Raw genomic sequence first — 25,425 nt, forward strand, 5'->3', positions numbered from 1 at the left:
CCGAGCGGCCGTTAGAGGGGCGGGGCGGGGCCGCGCGCCAGCTCCTCGCCCCGGGGCACGGGCGCCCCACGCGCCGCTGCAGCCCCGGAGTGCCGGGGGTACCTCGTCCCCCGCCCTGCGCACATCCCCGGGCTGAGGGCACGTTGGGCTGATGCGAGGAGCGTGACACACGTATAGCCGGAGGTGACTGGCAGTGGGCAACGTGCAGATCTGCCGGGGAGCGCTCGTCTGTGCCGGCCGGTGCGTAGCGGTCTGTGCAGCCCAGGCCGCGTAACGAGCACAGACCAGGGCAGGGTAGCCCGGACATGCCGGGAGAAGGCCCAGTCTGACCCCAGGTACAGGAGCAAGCGCTGCCAGGGCCTCTCTCGGCTGGCATTGACCCGCAGCGAGCTCAGCATCCCATGATGGCAACTGCCACGGGGTATAATGCGGGAAACGGCCGCCCTGCTGAAAGCCTGCTTGCTCTGAGTGGCGATGGACCTGCCACCCTCTGTCACGTACAGCTGCTCAGTCTGGACAGGTGTTTCTGACCCTGTGGCACAGCATGCTTGTGCTCTCCTTTGGGTACGACTGCTGCTCTATGTAAGTGCAGATGGCAGAGGCTGCTGTGCCAGCCGGGGAGATCAAGGGCCAGCAGAGGTCCAGCAGCCACACAGCGATGATGATGTATCAAATGTTAACAAAACTGTAGAACTGTGAAGAGACCTGTATGCTGGAGACACAGGGTCTACAACAAGCAAAATTTACTGATAATTATTTTCTACTTACTCAGTTATTTATTTACAGTTCTGCATTTCCAGAAGAACGTTTCATTATATTGCTCTTTGTTTTTCTTCAGGGCTTAAGTTGAAGCTAGGTTTAGGATCTCATGCACTTTTGATCTCCCTGCATGAAGGGTGGCCTATAAGAGCTTAAAAGGGTAAGGCCAAGAACAGCTCAGGAAGTGGGTGAACTAGTAATGTTATTTCATATATCAAATGCTTTTGACCCTGCTTGTGAAAAATGGAGTCGCTTGCACTCAAAAACAAGTAAAGGCTTATTCTTTAAAGACTTGCACCCCCCACTTGATATGTCACTCTGCAGGTTTGCCTGTGACTGCTCACCAGCCTGAAAGGCACCAAGAGCTTTGCACAGTGGAGTCCTCGATGGCATCAGCAGCAGAGGCCGCCGCCTCTGTTACGAATCTGTGCTGTCAAGGTCTGCACCCCATTTAGCACAGAGCAACCCTTTGTTTTCGGGCTGGCGGAAACCCATTTGCTCATAAATAGCTACACCACGCAGCCTGGAGGCAACTGGGTATCCAAGGACCTAGTCTGTTCAGTTTAGATTTCAAATCGTCCAACAACAAAGGTGTTTCCATGGAATACTTAAATAAATGGTGATTTTAAACAGTTTTTCCATATGGAGTGAGAGCCCTCTTACGACTCTTTGTTGTCAGGCCTCACTTCACTGCTGTGGTCCATTAGCAGAGAGGCACACTTGGCTGGTGTGACCAGCCATCTGCATGGGCATTTTCCAATCCTTTGAAGCTTGTCAGGAGGCTGGATCATCAGTTAGGTATCAGTCAGAAATATATTTGAAGAGCCTCACAGAGAAGAGAGTTATCAGGTTTTAGATTTTCATGGGTGCCCTCCTGAAACTAGGTAAATGTGGGTTCATTATTTTTTTAAAACAGTATGTAAATATACTACTATTTTAAACCTGACCTCACATGAAGTTTCAGTGTTGCATATTACAGATGACTGTTGCACACCCTTCAGTTCCTGCTTGTCCTCTGTGTTGTGATAAAAGGGTAGGAGTTTACTAGACATCCATGTTATTTTACTGATACTGGAGCCTGTAGTGTTCTGTAGACATAATATTATTTGGAAGTACAAGGAGATAGCAGAATAGAAATAACTGAAATTACTGATTTCATTAACTAACGTTGCAGTGTAGATCTCAGACAAACCCTGGCAACCCAGCATCACCCACTGGCTGGTCTACAGAGAGCAACCAGACACTTCAGGCTTCCCAGGTACCACTTTTCTGTGCAAGAGCTGGTTGCCAGTACTTTTTTAAGTGCCAGTTTCCACTGTTTACCAGAGTTCTTTCACTTCCAGAAAGATTTTTTTTTTCAGATCGAGAGAAGCAAAGAATAGGTTTCTTAAACTCTAGTAACAACAACTTGGGCTTTCCTGGCCATCTCTATGTAAGTGGTCTGCCACGACAGGAAAAACTTTTTTTTGCAGTGATGTTCTGTACAACTTCCTGACTCTTCTATCAGAAAGAGCTATTCCAAGACTAGACATTCCTTCATTCGTAACTCAGATCTCTATTTACACAGACAGATGTTATAGTTCCTTTTTGGTTTTAGTCTCACAGCCCTACAGAGGAGTTACCAGCTTGTTTGCAAATAAAGCAAGCAGTAAAACATTCATCAAATGTCTGTGTTTTAAGACACAATTCATTTCAGGCTGGGGATTCTCCCTAGAGAAGTATTTGCAGACCTCCTAGCATCTGAAAGCTGTTGGTGTGTATACATATAAGTGACACAGTTTTGAATTTTATTAAAATATTATGAGAGGATAATTATTCTAGAGACACAGAGACAGACTTCAAAAATGTTTTGCTAAACTTTGGTAAATGGTGTCCTTAAATTAGTAGATTTAGGGAAAAGGAAGTGGCTGGCAATAGCTGATTCAAAAAAGAAGAGTTTTCCAGAACAGCATTAGCTCCAGCCTCTAGTGCTGTGTTTTTGGTGGTGTGGTTTTTTTTTTCCTCTTTTTCTTGCCTTTTTTTTTAAAAAAAAAAAAAAAAAGCACATGTGTGGGCTGGAGGGGAAAAAACAATAAGAAAAAAGAGAGAGGAGCTGATGTGAGAACACGACAATGAAGTGAAGGGGTAAAGTAAAGGAGACCAAAGGAGAAAACAAAAAAAAAAAAGCAATCCTTCAACAGTGGATATTTTTGTTCTCTTATCCTCTTGAGCCAAAAAGAAATGTGTATGTGGAATAAGAAAAATGGTCTGTTATTTTGCCTGAAAATTCAGAGCTTTAATTGCCAGACAATAGCCATTAGTTCGGCTTGACACAGGGCTTTTTGTCAAATACCACAGCTCAGCCTTACTGATGGCAGTATTCCAATACGATCCCATGTGAAGCCGCTTTCTTTATCCTTGTTTTAATTGTTGCGAATTATTTATAACAGATACTAAACCACACAAAAGTATAAAGAACTTTTAATAGCCTGAAATAAACCATCCTACAGTATTTTAATAATTTTCATTTACCTTTTCTTCCCTTAAAATCCTCCTTTTGAATTTTTATTCCAAACCATGTTCCATAACCCTTTGTCAGTGGTCATATCCAAACACATCTTGTTACTGTGGGCTATGAAGTAAGGGGCCATAGGGGAGGTGATGCGCTACAGCTGCGTTAACCTGATGTCTGGCCTGGGGACCACGAACCTTGGCCTCGGGCTCTGCTGATGATGCTGTAGCGTGAGCATCAACTAGGTCACCAAAAGGCTCACTTTGTGTGTCCCTCCCCAAGTGAAAAAGACACCCTTACTGTCTTATCCTTATTGTGGGGCATCTACAATGAGTGTTAAAGCTGCTTGGAAGGTCTGCAAATTTTACCTCACTGCTTTAGAGGCTGAAATAATCTCCAGACCTATGACAGGTTTAGGAGAGACAGGGCATTTGTAAACTTACTTTGTACTAACATACCACAGGAACTCTACCATGTGGTAATCTTCCTGCATTTATTATTACTGTTGTTATTTTGCATTATTGTGACATTTTGATTTTGGCGATGCTTAGACTTTTGGCCTCTACGTCTTTGAATGTTGAAGGACTGCATTTATTCATGGAGGGGCTCCGTATCAAATAAATCCTATTTTTTTGGTTGCATAATGTACTTTTGGACTCAGAAGCATATAATTTATGTAACGTGTGGGAAATGAACTGCTGTAGATTTTTTCTGCTGTTTTGGGATCGCAGTTGCTAAATTACATCCTTTCAGAAATTCCAGTAAGAAAACAGGCAGCAGAAACTGTATCAACCAACTTAAATTCATGAGAGTCCTTTCATACATTAAAGCAGGACTCGGTCATTTTTATACTCATTAATGAAAGTAGAAGCCATTCCTCATTGTAAAGGACAATCAATACAATCATAACTATAAGTTAGTATACATTAGATTTAATTACTTTACCTACTATCCGAAAAAGCTTTCTTCTGGTGACAACGATGCTTATTATACTCCCTTGTTTTTTCTTTGAATAGTGATAATTCAGTTTGATTGTATCAATCAATAGTATTGGTATCTGGAAAAGCATGTGGAAGGACATATCAGAATTGTTCAGATACAGTGTCTTAAAATAACTTTTTATTTTTGAAATCAATGTATAGTTGCTGTTAACAAGTGTTTGCTGAGCACTTTGATGGTAACGGATGGATCCCAGAAGCATTGTTGTACAAGAGGTAGAGGCATCACTCGCGTTTGTGCCACGGAGGAAGGGGAAGGCAGAAGGGGAGTTGCAAGGAGCGGAGTTAAGTGCCTGGGCCCTGCTCCCTGCTCAGCTGAGAGCAGAGACAACATTGTGCGGCGGTAGCTGACCATTTTTCCTGGCCACATGGCCTTATTTTTTCTGGCAGGCACAACGGGTTGTGCGCCCAGGGCTCCACCACTCACTCACAACTGCACCAAGGTATCACACCAGACTAACCAGTGACAAGACATATGGAAATTAATGCACGTATGTAGTGCTGGAATTCTATATTGGCTTATTTCTGACTATTCCAAGACACCTTTACTATATAGTTTCTGTCTAATGACACTGAGAAGAAAAGACAATTTTGACACAAATATATTGACTGTAAAGCAGCTCTGAAACAAAGTCCAAGCAGCTCTGTTCTGAATGGAAAACAAATTAGGAGGACTTTAACTAGAGGACTCAATATTATGCAAAACATACAAAAAAAATATGACACATTCCAGTTTTTCTTTCCTTCTCTAGTATTGCAAAACACTAACCTGTTAAAACTATAAAGTAAAGGATTTAAAAATCAGTCCTACTAAATGACTTTTTAAACTGTAGATTTCACTGTCTAGGATGTAGAAAGAGAAATAAGTTACATCATTCTATAGATGAGATTTAAGCCAGCCAGTCTTTCATGAGCATTCCTTTTCTGAGAAGATAACAGTATAAATTATCAAAGTCTTTTGGTTGGTTACCTAGTTGGATTCCTTTTTGTGCTTGAAAACCTCATGCATAATATGTCTTACTGTATAATCTGTTGTACCCACTGGGCCTGTCGAGCAGTCAAAAAAAACACCACCACCTTCCACACAAAATAAAGACAAAGCTGAAGGGCAGTACAGTACAGACATGATCATCCATGCTGACTGATTAGCAAACAGTTAGTACAAAGGCAGTGTTCATTTCTTTATACAATAAACAGAGACAAAGAAACTTATCATGCGTTCATTGTCTGTACTGCACTGGCCCATTTTTGGCGAAATTTATCTCCTCCACTCCAGTTCTGGAGTTTATTTTGCCAGTGTTAGCTACAGGCTTGTTGGGAACTGCCCCCAAAATATCTCCCTCCATCTGAGTCCAAACTCCAGTCAGTTAATTCGTAAAATAAGTTATGTTTGTTTCTCTCGTTTCTGGTACCACTCGTTGTGTCTACATGATTAAAATATTTTTAAGTGCAACATTTTCCATATTTGTAAGCTGTTCTTCCCATAAAATAACATTGAAATAATAATAAAATCACATTATGACTTAATTTGTAGTACTTCCCTATAAAGTATTTACAAATGTTCTCACAGTGTTGAAACAGTGTAAGACAGGGCTAAAGAAAGATGGAATGTACATTGTTCTCTTGTCAAGGGGGAAGCCTACTGGGTACCACAGAATATCAACAGACAATCAGGAAAAAAAATGCCATACCTCAACTGAGCAGTTGAAAACACTGTGTTTAGATTTTTCATGGAAATTGGCCTCTGTTCCTGTGGTGCATAAAAACCACAGCTGATTTTGAGAAACACGTGAAAGCATGCTGTTGGGACTTCACTATTATTGTTATAAAACCAGTGGGTAAAGATGAGCTGGTTTGCAAAGTCAGGCTCAAAAGTCAGCGTGCTGCCTTCATAGTGGTCTCACAAGCTCCTCTTTAATTTTTGATTTGTAACAATTGTTTTATCTTTGTTAAGAAAAAGCTTTGCTAATAATCTTTCAATGGCTCTCATCTGTCAGTAGAATGGAGACCCAAATTAAATCAATTCAAAGCAAGATTTTACATTAGCAATGCAATCATAGGACAGCTGAATAGCAAGACGCTTTGAAATTCACTTGAATTTGCTCCCATTTCTCAAGAGGAAGGAAAATTTGTTCCTGCTGCTCCTATTTTTAGAATGAGAATGACAAAGACCTGATCTGGCAGCCTGGGCCTCATTTAAATTAAGGAATATCAGGTTCATCAGTATTTACTAGAAGGAACTGAATAGTTATAAATGACACTTTTAGATAGTTTTTTTTTCTCTTCAAATTTCAAGAATGTCAGTTACAAGTTCTTTGACTGTGCTAGACAAACAGATTTGTATTATTTAAAAAAAAAAAAAAAACAAAATCATATCTATGACAAGATAAGGATAGAGATAAGAAGTTTTAAAAATTGACTTTCTGCAATGCAGGCATCTCAGAAACTGTGTGCAGGCTGTGCTAAAGTTACTGAATATACTCAAAACTTGAGGACCCTCATTATAAATGCAGACTGGTTTATTAAATTTGGCCTGATATAGCAAGTGAAAAAAATAGCTTAACTTGTGAAGGCAAACAGGCTGCTGATTATTTTGTGTGTGTTTGTGTGGAGCAAACATGTACAGTTTTGATCTCTTAGTTGCAAATAAATCTACTTGATAGCTGCAAGGTACAGCACTGCACCTTCTACCTCTGCCTCTGCCTTCAAATCTTGGATGACAAGGTCTGTAATATATGTTTGATGCCTTTTATAGCAATAAAGATAGTATGTGCTATTCCTATGACTGCATTTCAAGGTCTAATACCATGATTAGCATTCTGTTATGTGTTGCCTAATAAATATATAACTATTATTTGAAATGCTAACTATTACAAGTAATCTCTAGTTTAAGGCCTAGCGTTTCAAAACATTCATTTCACATTTTGTAACGTTAGTAAACCACAATGGAGACCCAGTCATAGCAAGTCAAAATGATTCAATAAACATTATTTCTGCTTGGTTAAAAGTTGTCTCTGATGACGACTTGTTGCAATCTAGTTTGATTACTTAATTTATTTTTGTACATGTAAAAATGGTGATGTCTTTCAGTCTAAAACAAAATAGTAATGTTTTTACAAAAACCCACATCATCTCTTTCTGCTCAGTATTCAACAAGTTGTCACAGTTCATTTTAACAAACGATCCTGGAAGAGCAGCACTGGGTGAGACTTCCAACTGTCATGTTTTAAAATAAAAATCCTTATAATCAGCATAAAATTAATGCCTTTCAATTTGCTATGCGTGGACCAGGCCACTGTTCAGAAAGCCTCTCTGCACAGGAAAACCAGTTAATTAAGTGTTGGACCTATTTTTTGACTCAAGGCTAAAATCTCTCTCAATTATTTATACCCTGTAGCAGAAAGAATCATTCTTGTCTCCTGCTGTCAAATCAATCACTGACAGTCCTAACCAGACAAAAACTATATTGGAGAACAGTCAACTCTGCTTGCTTCTTGCTGGCTGGTTCTTAAAGCTGCATACACATTTAAAAACATATACTATAAATCTGGTCTTTATTTCCTGGATATTTCCATAGGCTTTTCCCACATCTCAGTCTTTACAATGTTCTTCCAAACTTTTTGATCATGTTAAGAAGATTACCCCTTAACCAGCTGCCTCAAGGAATGAGAGCAACCTTCTTGAGCAGCCTCCTCATCTGTCGTATCAGGCACCGCTCACTTGGGATTCCACCCTTCTGACATTTTCCAACTGACGTAAGGTTGTAACGAAGTTACTCCAAGGCTTTTTGTGTGTGTGTATGTGTGTGTGTGAAATACTCTTGAATAAATGGATACTGTTCTTGTTGTTGGTAGCAGTTTGGTAAAGAGGTAGGATCAGTGCATCCTGCTATTTTTTTTATTTTCATTGGGCTATAGCTTACTTTTCCAAAAAAACTGAAAGAGGAAGTGAAATTGTTATTTTTATCCCCAAAATAATATTAAATTTTCCCTAAATATAGGCAAGCAAGATTCTTAGCAAACTAAATGCTTATAATACAGGCTCATTTGATTTAGTTTTATTAAAAATATTTAAAATACTTCCACCCTTCAGCATAGTAAATTCAGACAGGAAATTGCATTGGCAGGGAGCTGTAAAAATGACACATGTTGCAAATGGAAATCAGTGCTCATATTAAACTCTTCAACTACAATCATGTCAGGAGGAAAAGCCCTAAACAGTTGAAAAATTATATAAGGGCTTTAACAAGTACTTAAGCGACCTGTGAGATGCAGAAAGATCAGACTGGAAACTGCAACGTTTGATTGATACCAGGATCTAGGCTGAGTTTCTACAGGAATTTCAATCTGTGGCTCTATCATGGGCTAAAAAATTCATGTCTATCAGTCCAAAGTTTCTTGGATTGTACTAAAAGAGACATCTATCGGCATCAGGCAAAAACTTGGGCAGATGCGTATGCGCTCCAAAGCTCCCTGCAGTCATCTGTTGACTCCTTGTCCAACACACATAGTGCTAGTGTGGTGTGTAGTAACTCCACAACTACTTTGGGCACCAGTGTTGTGAATGATTAAAATCGTATGTCCTCACAGTATTCAATAACAACGTATTTTGCAAACATAATTCTAAATCTAAGGCCCTAGATATGTTGGCTTACAATCTCTTCTGTCCTCCACTTAGAGGAAATTATGAAATATATAAAAAATTAGTCATGCTACAATGGAGGTGCTTTTCAGCAGGAGACCTCTATTTCTCTTTTGGTACATGCCAATACATTTCTGAAGTTAAGAAATAATCATAATATCTGGTTCTGTTAATAACAAGGTCTTGCAAAGAGGGTGAGAAAATGAAGCTGATATATCAGCTTCCCCCCCACCAAGTCTCTATGCTTTATTTGTATGTCATCTTGTGGATTCAAGAGGAAATTTACACAAAATGCTGGGCTAACCTCACTTCCGATAGGGACTCCTGCAGGTACCTAACAGCTAGGCAAGAACAGTGACTGCTTTTACCCTCATACCCTACTCACATTTTCAAACACTGTTATCTATACAGACATATTCAATAATTCTGACCATGCAACTAGTGGTTCTTTCCACTACATCAATATTGTGTTAAAATAAGCATCTTCTTATATTGAAATTTTGGGCCAGTATTTGCCCATTAGCTATACCTTCTCTCAATTAAAATCAGCAGAAGTTTATCAGGGAGGTGACCTAGGTCAAAGTTGAGTGCTTTGCGAAAACCCAATCCATTTTTATACTACAGGGAAAATAAACCCAAACAAACAGAAACACCTACTGCAAACATCACTATTTATTTAAAATATGCACACTACTTGCTATCAGTGTAACAGCTTGAACCTCTACAAAATTCAGTGCTTAGCTGATTAAATGGAAAGCTTTTTCTCATGGCAAAGTAAAAATGCTCTTAAACCAGTTAAATGTTAATACACATTTGCTTATATCAGCAAAGACAGAATCAAACTCTCAGTCTGATACCTAATGACAACACTCATTGCATTGTCATTGATTTCAAAAGTCACTAGTTTTTTAACTACCTTGGAGATGAACACGCCTTTCTACTTTTTTTTTTTTTCTAATAGAGAAACTTAGAAAGTTATTTTTTGACATGTAAAGTACAACTGCAATGCTCTAAAATTGTTCATACTATTTTGGATTGGCCTGTAATCCATATGAAACAGCTTCCAGACAAGATGCAAGTTGGAGTATTATGAAATGTACCTTATTAGGCCAAAGTAAGGAGCTAAGTATTTCAGATGAGCTTAAGCGGAGGTGTACTTGGCTGTACTCAGGTAGGAAAACCGCTATATTTCATTTGAGAATGTTATCAGCAAAACTAACATTTGTAACAGCTCAAAACAATTTGTTGTGCTGAGATACCACACAACCCTTTATAAAACCAGGTAAAACCAAAAAAAAACACACCATGAAAATAAAGGAGCTGTTAATCTTCTCAAAATGCATCAAGAGTATATCTATATCTATAGATATCGATATCTATATATACAATATATCGATATATACAATATATCGATATCTATATCTATAGATATAGATATATCTATATCGTAACTGGAAGAGGCAGGTTGCTGTCCCAAAGAATTAGAAATACAAAACAAATATGAAACGCAGCTTACAAGAACAACTCATCTTTACTGAAGAACTCGATAAATACTGAAAAATACTTAATTCACCGTTTCTTCTAGGTATGCACTAGAGATGTATTTATGCTTACCTTCTAAATAACTGCTTCTAGATAGACAAGTTATAATATTGTGCTAGTGATGGCCAGACCTGGGCTATTGCTACTTAGTCCATATTTTGATAATATCTTTTGTACTCATGCTAGCAGACAGTTGGGATATTTTGTTTTAGGCCAAATGTTTATGAATAAATTATTTGTGAATGATGTCACTAAATTCAGAGGGACTACTTAAATTATATGAAGCTAGATGCAGTCAACCTGAACAACTTAGGTTTTCTTATTACGATTTTACATACTTTCACACAGTGTTAGGGAATCATAGGATTCTATTTCAGCTTAGGCTGAAAAATAAGCCATTCATCTGACTATGGACAATCTGCACCTTGTTTAAGGGGAATGTTGCCTGGTGCAACCTAGGAGCTGATGCTGCTGAACAACATCTCTAGTATTCTGTTATAAATTTACCATTGTAGCTGCAGTGAGAGACACAGGGCTTTTAGGCAGCCTGAAGTTTGAAGGAAAGCATTTCAAAATTCTAAGTGGTTTTTTTTTTTTTTTGAATTTTCAAAAGTTATAGTAGAAATATGCTTTTTAGACATATTTTGAGGCTTATATTATTCATACAAGATAGATTATAAAACATCAAGGAATAGAAACTTGCCTTTACTGCACGTTTTTGAAATTACTTAAAACAGGTCCGGTTGAGTGTACCACAGAGATTCATGCACATTTTGCATGAGAAATGGTAGATAAAACCACATGACTTAAGTATTATACGTCTCATATTGACAGGACAAGAGGTTTTGTTTTATTTTATTTCACAGGCTAATGTCTGCAGATTAAAATCTGCAACCTCACAGTAGATTTTTCTGAGTGTCACACCTCTGGAAAAGTTTGTAGAAATTAATATTACAATAACTTCCTTGCTCTGCTGTAATGACTAGAAGGACACACGAGATTCACTCCCTCCCCAGTCTGTCACGATTCAAAGTACAGAGCAGGTAAACCGTGTCATCTCTGCAGATATTTAGAAACGGCCGGCAGAAATTTTTAGAAATATTCCTCCAACCTGTACATTTAGGTGAGTCATTGATTCCTTTCAGATTCACTTTCCCCAGGGCAGCCAAGTGCATAAGTTTTTCTGGCACTGATGGAAATAATCATGTGCAGTATTACTTCTTCCCCACATGGGAAGTACATTTACTCTCTAATGGGGAACTGAAACAAGATTCTCACCATTCTGACTAGTGACAACGCAGAACAAACAGGAAACACTTCAAGGGAAATATTTACAAACATAGTGTACACAGAAGACGTAAGCAGCTTTCACATGATGAATGAATACTTGAAAGTAATAATCTGTTTCTTACCAATATTCATGAACAGGAAAGAAGTCAAAATTAGTCAGAATAGGAAAGACTTGTTAAGATTGTTTCATCAAGCTGCATTTAATGCAGGTAATTGCGTATGGCAACTATAATTATGAACTCTGTATGCAGAATCTATGCCTGGTAACATAGGTGACATGAACTCTTAGTGAAATTTTTCACAAGAATTAATGCCTGAAACAACATTGACTCATATTAAAAGTCTAAAATATACCTTTCTGCATCCACTAGCCATTTCAGCATCACTTACTATCCCACTCACCTACTGTACAGCAATGTTGTCACAGGGCGTTTCAGGTTAGAGACTGGGGGCTTTGCATCTCCCAGTTGAATACTGTTGCTGAAGATAGCTGACAAAAAGAAATTCTTAATTTGAAGAAGAATTGGTTGCTCATGGCAAATAAAGAACTCCCATTTACAGACATAAAATATAAGAAAAGGACCGGACAAAGCAAAAAGTTATTACAAGTGCCATTTTTTCTCTCCTTTTTTCACAGATCTCTCAATAGGAGAAAAAGCCCAATATAATGGGCTTAATTTTCAGTGTGATTTATTTTAAAAGTGTGCATTCTGACAGTTGTGTCACGCCAGTGAAGATCACCATTATATCCCAACTGAACCCCTTCTGTGTACACAGCTGTATCTGTTTACTGTACATAAGCAATACACAACACAGCAAATGTTTGTACAAAAAAAGAGTCGCTGTGCTTAGTGCTTGTCCAAAACTAGGACAGGATCAAGTATGATATCCAACAGTGAAGGTGTTTAAATTCCAACGTAGCACTTTATGTCCCACTTTTTAAAAAATAAAAATCCGCGGTCAGGTTTTGGCAGTCTGACTCTCTTGTTTCTGAAATCACAGACTTTAATGAAAACATAAAGTTGATACACAAAACAACATCTGAAAACAGCTAAATTGAATTATGACAGGAGCAAGCTTTGGTAGAAGAACTGGATTATTTAGAATAACCATCACAATGCTAACAACGAGTCACTCGGGACTCATGTCCCAACATTTGTAGCAAACAAAAAGTTATCTTCAACCATACTGGATTACAAATAAAGACAAAAATAGTGCTGATCATTTACTCTTCCACGTGGAACACATGGCCTACAATCTGATTGCTCTCCCAAATATCCAGTCAGTGTTGTAAGCTCAACATTGTTATATTTCACCTTAACAAATTTCAAAGACATCTTCCTTGTATAGTTTCATTAACAGTAGAGTTTTAGACCAATTTTGCAGTACAAGTGTTGCTTACTCATTACTTCCAAGGTAATAGGTTTATTTGGAGTTATGTCATGGCAGTGTCCTATGCATGGCAGTGTATCCAATTTGGAGCTGAGAGGAGGACTCCAACCTACTGAACGTGACTGCAAACAAAATCTCTTTACTTGAATTAAATCTAAAAATCCCATACACTCTATTTTGAACTCATAATAGGAATTATGATTGTACAAGATTGTACGTTTTAACATTAGTAAGATGTAGGTGATGGAAAGTAAATTGGGTCAGATGAACACTCTTGATTGCCATCAGTCTATACAGCTTATCTTCTATCAAATTGATCTCCATTGTGCTAAAGGTAAGAGAAGTTAAGACTAATAAAACAAACTCTCTTCTCATTAAGACAAGGCAGTACATTTTCCAAGACTTCAAATGTTGAATCTCAAGTCCTCTATTGAGTTACTTAATGTTTTTTTCCAAACCAAGATACAGCCTTCTTTAGTGCCAAACTTATCATAACACTTCTCATTTGATAGCAACCTCAAGTAATTTTGGAGCCTATTTCCCCCCTCCCTTCCATATATTGTTTGTGCTTTCTGCTTAAAACAAGTGGTTGTACGCTAACAGCCACTATAAAAGTAGCAGTTCAAGTACATTTTCCCATCCAAGAAAGCTGGAACACGGGATGGTTAGTCTAAAAACCAGCGAAAATGCAGAGCGAGGCCATTTGCCGTAAGAAGTTGCCAAACGGAACCATATGCAAAATGGCAATCTGTAGAAAGAAGTACTGGAACTGCAACTCTTATCCAGCTTGATATGTTTTTTGAAAGGGGAAATCACCGATTATAGTTTTCAGCATGAATAACACACTTCAGAAACTACCAATAAACGGGTTTGCCAATTTAAAAGTTAGTTGATTGTACAAAGAACGAGCCAATGGACTTTCCATTCTTTGCATCTTGGTTCCCCTCACGAGTCCATTACCTTTCACAAAGAAAATTTTAGCTATCAAACTTGTCCATAAATTTTGCCGCTGAGTGTGAAACCATCCAGTTAGCATATACACTATCATTTGCATATCTTGAAAACACAGAGTTAGTGCCATCGAATCTTGTGAGTGGAACGGGGCTCTCCTCAGGCCAGTTCGGGTATGACATGCCTAAAAATGAAAACAGATAATTTTTTCTGCACTGAAGAACCATAACTTCATGTGCAGACAGTAAGGCCCTTGGCAAAACTCCCTTCAGTATTTTAAGCCACTCCACTGGATTTTGTCCCAAATCAATTCATATAAATGATGTTTCAAACTCCCTGAAGCACAAATTTAGATGCAGGCAAAAACCCTGAAAAAATAAAGTGCTTACTTGATAAAAAAACTTGTGTGTGCACACGCACATGTGCATAATGAAAAGCTAATAATTTTTCTTTTGATGAGCCTCCAACTTTCCATAATTTTACTTTGTAACAATCATGTAGCAATATATTGCTTTGCAAGAGAAGTTCTTGCTGTACAGGAAGTGCTCCAAGATTTAATAAACCTATTTGGGACAGGATCCAAAGTCCATTCCAATGACTGAGAGTATTTCCATTTACTTAAATGGGCACCTTTCCTTTGGCTTCAGTGAGGTTTTGGGGATGCTTTCACACCCCCACCAGGGATCCCCTGCTTAATATTTTAGGAAATCCCAGGAGCACAACTGAGTTAAGTCCAACAAAGTCCTCAGCATTCTTGTCTTGATTCAGCATTTAAACATGTATTTCAGGCATGTAATTATTTGCATTGGGTACAGTAACTGCTCCTCAGTTTAGGCACAAGCGATCACCAAAATGGAAGCAGAGTGCTTAGCACCGTGCTGTACAAGCAGAGAACCATACCAGGGTAATTATTTTCAAAACCAGATATCTGATTTTGTTGCTTACTAAACTTTCAGCATCTGCCATTGACCTCAGTGGCAACTTTTTCTATTACTGCATTCTTTTAACAATCTGGCCACTAAGTGCCCCAGAGTGAACATGAGTTAAGGGAACCTATTAAAGAAAATTATAGCTAGGGTACAGATCAAAAATAGACTGAAAGCCATGAAGTAATGGCAACTTTTAAGCTAAAAGATCCAACTTTTCAAAAGTCATACTGCTTGAAGAATGGAAAAAAAAAAATCTGTGATGTTAGTAAAGATCTAAAAATGCGTAGAATATTTAATCAGGAGACAAAATGTAGGAGTTTTGGCAAGAACCATTTTTACTGTCCATCTCACCATAACAATATGAAAGCATATGTTCTTTTTAAAAACACTTGCTACATCATTCAATCGGGGTTTAGCACTGACATTTTCATAATAAATCAAAGGACGTGAAAACAGCTGAGTGTATTTTCAAAATGTCCATTGTTACTTCAATTTTTAATTCAATCAACTTCACATGTTGATTTAGTCTGTATATAATACTTATATACAGTATTTCTAACTTCTGTATATAATACTCTGGTTTAATTCTATGATACATTAAATAGACAGTTCAGCTTATGCCTCCAGAACACATTAACAGCAGCTGAAATCTAGAAATCCAGCTTGATAAATGAAAAATCTTGCAGATGGGTCCTACATTGAGCTATTGCAAAAACCAGTATTTTAAAAGAAAAAGTCTATTGCTTAAATTAGAGATGCAGATTCTAACATACCTTAAATGTTCCTCGCCCCCCCAACAGGGTAGTTGAATTAGATATTCATTAACCTTTTATGTTTCCCCTGAGAATACTTCCCTGATTTTTTTTTCTTTTACTGTATGATATCTAGTCATTTTACTTATTTTCACATCCTTTTAAAAACATTTATTTTAAACACAGCTGCAAAATGACTAAAGGATGATCCTGATGCAAACTTTGACATTTACCAAAAGAACAAAGAAACAAACAAACAAACAAAAAAAAACCAAACAAAAGAAGCTTCCAAGCAAATTTTGGTTGGCTTCATTCAGACAAGAAACACTGTAATGGGGTTACAGAGTCTGAGAACAGTGCAGAAGAAAAATCATTTTTTTGTGTGTTGCTAGAATCTAGTAAATGCATGTGAAATTCTACCATAGAGTTTGTTTTCAATCCATGTGGAAGGAAGGGTTCGAGGGAGGGGAGCATTATTACAGTCCACGAGTGGTGTCTCCTCTTCTGAGAGCCCATCATCATAAAGTAAGGAATCAGAAGGTGTGGAAGCTGCGAGATCTAAGTAGTCCTGAGAAGTGAACAGATAAAAAGCTGGGTTAACATACGTGGCAATGTTGCTGGTTGGGTGTAAGAGGCTAAATGTGCATCTGGTTTCTTTAAAACAAGTACAGACATCACTGCATTCTTCTTTTGATAATACCTCTGGCACCTGAGCAGGCTCTCTCTTTCTGCAGCTATAGCATCTTTGGAAGTATCTGATTTGCCAGAACACTAGACATGCTAGAGGAAAAGTAATACTTTCCTTACTTAATTCTGCACATCAGTAAAATAACCAAGAAGTAAAACGGCTGTGTTAACTGATTTGTTTGACCTTCAGTTTCTCTTATGCCTGATACATATGTATGACTGAAATATATATATAGGTACATATAGGTGCTTAAAGGAGAAAGGTACTCAAATCTCCTCGTCATTTTACAAAAGCTATTACATAAGCATAGAATCATCTCAGTTGGAAGAGACCCTCAGAATTATCAAGTCCAACCAACCATAACCTAACTCTAGCACTAAACCATGTCCCTCAGAACCTCATCTAAATGCCTTTTAAACCACTCCAGGGATGGTGACTCCACCACTTCCCTGGGCAGCCTGTTCCAATGCCTGACAACCCCTTCCGAAAAGAATTTTTTCCTAATATCCAATCTAAACCTCCCCTGGTGCAACTTGAGGCCATTTCCTCTTGTCCTGTCACTTGCTGCTTGGGAGAAGAGACCAACACCCTCCATGCTACAACCTCCTTTCAGGTAGTTGTAGACAGTGATAAGGTCTCCCCTCAGCCTCCTTTTCTCCAGGCTAAACAGCCCCAGCTCCCTCAACCGCACCTCATCAGCCATGTGCCCCAGACCCCTCACCAGCTTTGTCACCATCCTCTGCACTCTCTCTAGTATTTCAATGTCTTTCTTGTGATGAGGGGCCCAAAACTAAACACAGGACTCAAGGTGGGGCCTCACCAGTGCTGAGTACAGTGGCACAATTACTCCTCTAGTCAAATCTGATAATGGTCCCTTTATTTCCTCTGTTTTTCATTTGTAACTGTTCCCTTTCCTGTAACTAGACTTTTTAAAAAAATCTGTGTTTACATGCAAGTAGATTCATATACATTTCATAAAGATATGCAACTTGAACTTTTTTTTTAGACCTCAGCATCCTTTCCTTTGAAGAAAGTCTACAGGATTATAATAGTTCTAAAGTAACTCAGAATGGTGGAAACATACAGCTTATATATCTGCTGCTATCATCATATAACTAAATCAGATTCAAGGAAATACTGTATTCTCCTAGTTCTAGGCTCACTAGGGTTATTTATTCAGAAGTCTGATTTTCACAGTTTGTTTGTTTTTAAATTTAAGAAAACTAGGCAGATTAAGGATAACTCATCTGCATTTAGAGTCGAACTCACCAAAGCCACTATATTGAATAGTACTGTTTTTTAAAAAGCTGGATGCTTCAACATTTGATGAAAAGTAAAGTACTTTCCTTTTTTTAAAAAAAAAAAAACATAATTTCTATATATTCACACTCCGTTTATGATTAAAACCTTCAAAAACTCATGCTTTCCCACACTTACCCTACTCTTCACCATCATTTTCTCTAGTTCCTTGCTGATCTCAGCAAATGTTGGTCTTTTATCCGGTTCTTGCTTCCAACAGCGCAGCATCAGGTTGTACCTGTCACCCGCCACCAGGGCGAAAAAGAAAATAAAATTGTTAAAAGTGGATCATGCTTCTGCTCAAATAATGTATAGTACTGAAGCTGAGCAGAAGCATGAAGGCCATCGACAAGTACATCCATAATTTTGTCGTGTGTTCTGTTAAACATTCACAAGAACGGGCTTTTATTTTCCTGAGTCTTTATGAGTTTAAATGATGATGCACTTAGCTGTCCTTAAAGGAGAAGCACAGTCGTAGGTTTCTTTCAGTATTTTCACTTTCTCAAAGGACTACCTCATGTATAGGAAGCATACCATGTTTCTAATTGATTTTGTTTGCACACGACTTCAAAGAAATTTGTGTATCGTCTTTAAATCTGGAAAACTCTGCTGTTATATTAGAAAGTAGGATTTTGTTCTTTATTTGTACAAATTCTGAAAAGTTTCTGTAAACTTTTATTCAAAGTGAAGCTTAAACTAAGACTATTTGCACAAACTAACATTCTTTTGATTACTTCTGTTATTGTTATTTTGACTATATCTAGCCTTATTCTGTCTTTAACTGCTTTCTGTAGTACATAGCGCTGAAACAAAAGAGAGTGGAATTGAAGTTTTATAGTTAAGTGACTATCATCAGACAGACATTGGCAAAGTTCTGGATGTATAACTCTCCAACCTGTGCTGTTCATATCATTTTTCTAGCTCAAGTGTTGTTCAGCACAAAGTGCTCTAATTGTGGAAACAGTTGGCTACAAGAACTACAGCAACCTATTAAAATCACTGCATTTTTCCCCTCATCTATGACCCATCTCTTCCTTGACTGGAGAATCCAATTGAAGAAAAATGGTCCTTAAAGTGCTGGCTATCAAAGGCTGTCAGAAAAATTTCTGAGGAAAACAGAAGAAAATCTAAACCAGTCAGAAAGCCATGATGTGTCTTGAATACAAAAAAGAAACTCAGACATGGCCAGTTTGCCTAACCTAATAATTATCAATGATATAACAAGTGTTTGAGGAATGAAGTCTGATTGCCTCTTGAGACAAAACAAACAAACAAAAAAAATAAGTATTTCCTAGAGGATATTTGCCAGTGACACTTGTAAACCCTTGATGTTTTTTCTCTGTATATGGTATTAGAAAAACCCCCAAATTATATGATTTATACTCTGTTTTCTCAGCCGGATGTGGCCAAAGCATCCTTCATATTAAAAAGCAGTCAAAGAGCTGTCACAGTGATTATAGCCTGATAACTTTCTGAAAAAAAACCTGACCGTGACCAGATTTATAGGCTGAACATAAAAATCATGCATCATCTCCAAATGCTGTGGAAGAACCACACAGAGAAGATACTTCACATTGATAGCATTTTAATAAATCAGCCAATAAAATGTGAACTGTCTCCAAATAGAAAAGAAATTGCCACAGAGTCAATCAAGTCACAGAAAATTTGTGTCTTCTAGAGTGTATGTTTCTGGGTCAAGGTATCCTTTCTCATTTGTAATGCCAGGAAAACTAATAGACAATGACTATGGATGTAACACCTCTCTCATTTGGAGACAAGTACTGAAACCTTTTCTTGAATATTTTAGCTACCACTGTTTCAAGAAATTTTCCTCCTCACCCCACCCTCAAAAGTTTTAAATATTCAAACTCTTTTAATTGTTTGGCATCTGTGTTATTTGATATCCACAAATATTTTGGATAGATCTGCAAGCTTTTCCTGCACTTTACTGTTCACTAATTTCATGACATTCTTTTGAGTACTACATACTTTGATTATACGTCTGAGATACACAGAATAGTATCTATGTGGTATTTATTTAAACCTTTTTTTAATGTATTTTTTCAATAAATGTTTTATGAATGTAATCAGATCAAGAGCTACTTACATTTCTTCACTGCAGTTTTCTGGTCTCTCCATTCTATAGCCTGTTTTTAGGAGGTTAAAGAGTCTTTCAGGAGCAATACCTGGGTAGGGATTGCCTCCCAAAGTTACAATCTCCCATAGCAGAACTCCAAATGACCATCTGAAAAAGAGAAAACAAGCTTTTGAGTGGTAGGTTTCAGGAACTTTGGCGTTCACCCAATGAATCCCTTTCTAACGTTTTGAGTACCCAACCAAATTCAAGACATTGCTGAACCAGACGGGCCATACAGATGCATGTACGGCCATCCTCATTACCAAATACTGTTCATTAATAAAGATCAGCAACCAAGTCAGTAGAGATAAGGATGTCCCTCTTTTATCCACTAGCAAAAGCCAGTTGTATCCTAGGAAGGCCCATCTTCTCTAAACAGCAGAAGGAGAAAGCCCTTCCTATGGTGGCCCAGCCCAAAGGCTTGTTCCTCTTTTGTACAGTGCTCCTCTCTTGTTCCTTTGGCTACAGAGGGAGTCTAACCTCCTAATGAGCCCTTGCAGGCCTATTCAGAAATAATTGTCTAAATTTTCACAGGCTAGCTCAACCAAGGAACTGGTCTGCTCTCTTGACTATGAGGTTGTGTTTCTTTATATGTACAATGAGTTTATTTCAATCATAAGCAACACCTTTGATTTCAGCTGCTCTGTTGGGCCATTTCAGTGATTCAGGACTTAATTTTCTTCTTAGAGTTGATGAAAGAAGAGGAAAGAATTTATTCTGGAAATGCCAACAGATGACAAAAAAACCCTGTTTTCTGAAATGAACAGAAGAAATGGTGACTTTTTTAACCTACCTTTATTGATTTGTTATCAAACAAACAGGTTGGAAATATTTAGATAGATTAAATTAGTCCATTTTTAGAGGGTAGGCCAGGAGAAAAGAGACAAAAATGTTTTTCTTTCCTTAGTGGCAGGCTTTTTTGAGACATAAAGAAGCTACAAATTACTCTGAATCTGCTCAACTGACAGAACTGCCAAAATTTGGATGTTCAAAATGAAGGAAACCAGCCAACACTGTTTCACTCCAAGGGGATACTCAAAGGGATGCATCTGGAAGCAAAAATGCATACAACTCAGGACAAATGTTAAGTTTTTGTGCTCTCGCCATTGAGTAATTTCTGTGAAAACTCCACTTTAAAGATTTTAGGAAGTGTTACACATCTAATGCCAAAACAAACAGCAGTATATATATACTTCCCTTTGAAAATTCCATCTCAAAATGTTAGTCACAGACATCACCTCCTGTCTGACTACATTCCACCCGTACTTCTCACATGTTAAACAACAATTGTAACCCCAAAAATACAGCAATCAAACTTCCAAAATGGGTCTTACGCAGTCCTAAGCAGTATGCTGCAGTTTTTCTCCCTGATGCCATTCACTGAATTAATTTTTAATCACTCTGCACATTCTTGAAAGCTAATTAATATTTATAACATTTTCATATACTTCAATAATATAACTCCTCAGACCCTTTTTGAAGCCAATTACGCTCTGCCATCAGGTTGTAATTCTACCCATGATTAATTCAAATAAACTTTGTAGTGTGACTGGTTTTATTTTTAAAATCCACCTCTTCTGCTTAAAACTCACTTATTTTACAGAATATGGGAGGAGGGATCAGATGAGTAATTTCTTCATTAAAGTTGTTTAGTAAATGAGCATATTAGAACAGAATGCTGTAGAATGCTGCAATGCTTTCAAATCATTATACAAATTAAGTACTATGGGATGAGAAACAGGAGAGGGAAAATTTCACATTGTGCCATGTTTATTCTTGAGTAAAAATCTGATCAGAAAAAGCCAGGAAAAAAGAATGTACTCTATAGAGGAAGAGTAGACTAGCTGTCCTCTGATGTCATCAACCTCTGAAACAAAAAGGAATTTTGTGAATGCTGGTAAGTAGTACCGCTATTAAGCACTGCTACTCCCTAACTATATAGAAAGGCTTTAGAAGGAAGAAGCTGGAAAACAGAAACACATTGTCAGAAAAAAAAAAAAAGGGCATATTGGAATGGTTGTTGAGTATTTTAATATATTTTTTCACCTAAAATGTAATTGCACCACCATAAACAACAAGGACTATTCACAAGATAGTGTTTTCAGTGACTCTAAGTATCTAAAAGAACTATCAGCACTGAAAAAAAGTATTTCATTTATCTGTGTGGTGCTGTTGGAATGGCATTCGTGGAACAGCGCTGGAGAGGGTTTGCTCTGCAACTCTGTGTGTCTCAGTATTGTTCTGCAGGGACTTGGCTAAATTAGGCTATATAACACTCTTAGATTACTTCATGTGTAATGACGTGAATAGAGAAGGTGACCTCACCAGCCAGTCAAAGGCACTGAATAAGTCTGGCAGATATTTGGACCTTTTATGCCACTGTGCTGGAGCAGACCTACCAAGCACAGTGCGGTGCTCTGGTAAGAGCACTTGATGCACCTCGGGGAAAGCTGGTAAAGCAGCACGGCTCTGCACGGGGACACCGACCCACTCTGGGAACAGCAACACTGCGCAGCGCCAGCGTGCTGCTGCTGCGCTGAGGCTGCTGCTCGCGGCCAGCTGTGCAACCGCTGCCGGGCATCACAGCAGGTGCGTCAGAGAGGGCTTAATAGCAGCACGTCAGCAAAACACACGGAGGAATAGTGGTGGATCCAGAAGAGCAATCAACAATCAAAGAAGAGGCAGTTACGTGACAACACAATCTGTTCTGGCCCCAAACCATAGTGACAAATCTGTTTTGCAGAAAAAGAAGAAATCAAAAATGTGCTGAGAAGTTTTTTAAAGAATTTTAATAATTCTCTGGGAAAAAGTCATAGGGAAGTGAGTCAGCACAACAAATACTCTGAGGAGGATAAACAAGGCCCAGAAAAACCTGTAAAGAGACCTAAGTAGAAGTGACATTCTCCCAAGAACCACCCCAATCTTTTTTTGTTTTCTTACACCAAATGAAACCAAGTAAATGAACCTATTTTGGAAATTCATTTTGTAAGGAATTTCCAAGGCAAGTAAAATATTTTACTTCACTAAAATTGCTCGAACTTGTAGAGAGAATAAAAAGTAAATGAAAGTAATTTTAGAACTACAAATTGAAAGGTTCCTATTTGCACATACTGCTATTATCAGTGTTTTCCTCCAAAGTGAAATGTCATTGAGATTAGCATGTTTTACTCATTTGAGTTTAATGAAAACATTATGTTACTCAGATTCTTTTTCAAGGGAAACCTGGAAGGTATCAAGATGCTACCCAAAATGCTACCTAGCAGACAATCAGGCATAAGTACTACTGCTTTTGCAGTTCCTTAGAGGTTTTTTTCCTAAATAAAAAATACTTAGTTTTACATTGTCTGCCTGGTGGCTAGTCACAAGCATCATTCAGCTCAGAGAGAAAGAAATTAAAGGATCTGATTCCTCAGTTAAATGTATGTAAACACTTCTCTGCCTGGTTCGTTGCTGGTCAGCCATGAAAGCAGCTTAGCTGTGGTTGCTTTGGCACCTCATCATCCCAGGTGGGGAAGAAGCATCTCCGTCTTCAGGATCTGTTTCCCTAATCATACAAATTAACTTGCACCTTGGCACTGGAACTGGACTTAGGCCTAAGGTTTGAGCTGACTGTCATTAAAATTAATTGGAGTTTTGTAATTTATTTCAATAGTAGCGAGGCCAGAAGTTAAATTCTTCTTTCCCTCTTCCCACCCCATCCCTCATCTGCCAGCAAGTGTTACAGACAATTGATGAACAGGGACTGGGAGGTTTGGGTATAACCATTATCTTTAGCAAAGACCAACAATTTCTGTCTATATATTCAAAGGCAACCATGTCACATCAACAGATCCAACCCTTGTTGATTACAACAGAAATTATGTGCTTAAATACCTCTGATAACCTTTTATGCAGATTTAATTCAACAGCAAAAATATCTTATGTATCATTGCCAGCTGATGGTGCCATCCAGGCTGTGTTCTTCACATCCCTCTGTAAGAATAACAGCTTTGGCTACCTTGTTGTGCTTCATCCCTCATCTCCTTACACAAATACATAAACATAAAGAATGAAACATTTTGTACTTACACATCACTTTGTGTTGTATAGATATGATCAAATAGGGACTCTATGGCCATCCATTTAACAGGTATGCGGCCCTAGGAGAAAAAATACCCCACCAAAATATTAATAATTAGTGGTCAGAAAGTTAAGTTTCCAAGTGGAAAAGCAAGCTATTTGTCTTCAAAACTGTAACAGATACTCGATCCATACTCTAGTATTTTCCAATGGACTGAATTATTTGGCATTTCATAAGAAAAACAGCAAGGAGAACAATTGTAAGAGTGTTTAAAATCACTCATTCATTTCATTCCACACACTTCATCAATCTAAGTATGTATAATAAGGTGGTGTTTTTTTTTTTCCAGATGGTCACAATTTTAAGTCAGATAAACTCAACTCTCCTCTTAACAAAGAGTTTCATCCAAAGAGTTCTATTCTTCAGACATGAATGTCTGTCTTCCCATTGCTGTTGGGAAATGTGCAAATGCAAAACCAATGGAGAATGGTGATTAAAAGAAAGAGCTATCACATTTATATCAGGAATGATGCATAAATGGAAGCACCTAGATGCTTAGATATCTTTGGTTTCAGAACTGTACCTGGACAGTCATATTTGGTTAGTGGTTACTAAATTGAATCTACAAGTTGCTACTTCTCAGTAGGAGAAATTCACTGATATGATCTGAGAAATTTGCCCCCGATACTCATGAAAATCTAGCTTTGCAAAATTTCTTATATGTTTCATAACCTTCACAATATCATATGCGTTATTTCTTCTTCTCATGAATTTCAGATATATATGCAACAACTGTTTCAGTAGGATTTGAAACTTTTCCTTCTTCCTTCCTCTCAATTTCTTGTTTTCCCTGTTTCCCTATGCAAGCAGACAGATGCTTGTTAGGCTCTGAATAAATAATACTACATGACTAGTGTCTCAGAAGTAAAGAGAAAACATCCATTCACTACATCAACACCCCGTCAAATAAAATTAAACTGCCTTTATGTAAATGCATCATATTTAAAATACAGAGCAACTGGTATCGATCCACGTAAAACAGATCTATCAAAAGATAAATAAATGAATGTGGCAAACCCCTTTTACATATGACCATGTCTTCCAAAAATGGCTTTTTTTTTCTTTGCAACTTATTTTGACTTAAGAAACATTCACACAAACTGGCCTGAAAAAACAGGGAAAACTAAACTTTAAAATTCGCTTTTCATAAAATTCTAAAATTTTCACATGCAAAAAATTCTGCTGGTACCTCTTTTATATTAAATCATAGAGGGAAGTGAACCAACACTGCCCATCTTAGAAAGAGTCATTTGAAAGCTGTGTTAGTGAACGTCAGAGTCTGGCCTGGGATTGACTCGTACAAGTTCTGCTGAGGTCAGTGACAGGTGGATGCAAACAGGCAGAAAGCAGGATTTGGCTTGCTGTAGTTGGCAATATTTTCTACAAGCATAAATAAATGACAAGCCTTAACTTCTCATCTTAGTCTCAAAGTTATT

General features: G+C 37.9%; 1 protein-coding gene across 2 annotated transcripts in view; it reads right to left on the minus strand.

Moving 5' to 3' along the window:
• Nucleotides 1-12,708: 12,708 nt before the first annotated feature.
• The window catches only part of RET (ret proto-oncogene), a 161,428-nt gene continuing 148,711 nt past the window's right edge, over nucleotides 12,709-25,425 (minus strand). For both annotated transcript variants that reach the window (XM_065067651.1, XM_065067652.1), the window contains 5 exons: nucleotides 23,938-24,008; nucleotides 19,840-19,977; nucleotides 17,871-17,970; nucleotides 16,166-16,313; nucleotides 12,709-14,248 (listed from right to left, as the gene is read on the minus strand). In XM_065067651.1, coding sequence (XP_064923723.1) covers nucleotides 14,091-14,248; nucleotides 16,166-16,313; nucleotides 17,871-17,970; nucleotides 19,840-19,977; nucleotides 23,938-24,008 — 615 coding nt within the window. In that variant the 3' untranslated portion in view covers nucleotides 12,709-14,090. The remainder of the gene's footprint in view (nucleotides 14,249-16,165; nucleotides 16,314-17,870; nucleotides 17,971-19,839; nucleotides 19,978-23,937; nucleotides 24,009-25,425) is intronic.

Source organism: Columba livia, chromosome 6 (assembly GCF_036013475.1).
Source record: "Columba livia isolate bColLiv1 breed racing homer chromosome 6, bColLiv1.pat.W.v2, whole genome shotgun sequence".
Lineage (NCBI taxonomy): Eukaryota > Metazoa > Chordata > Aves > Columbiformes > Columbidae > Columba > Columba livia.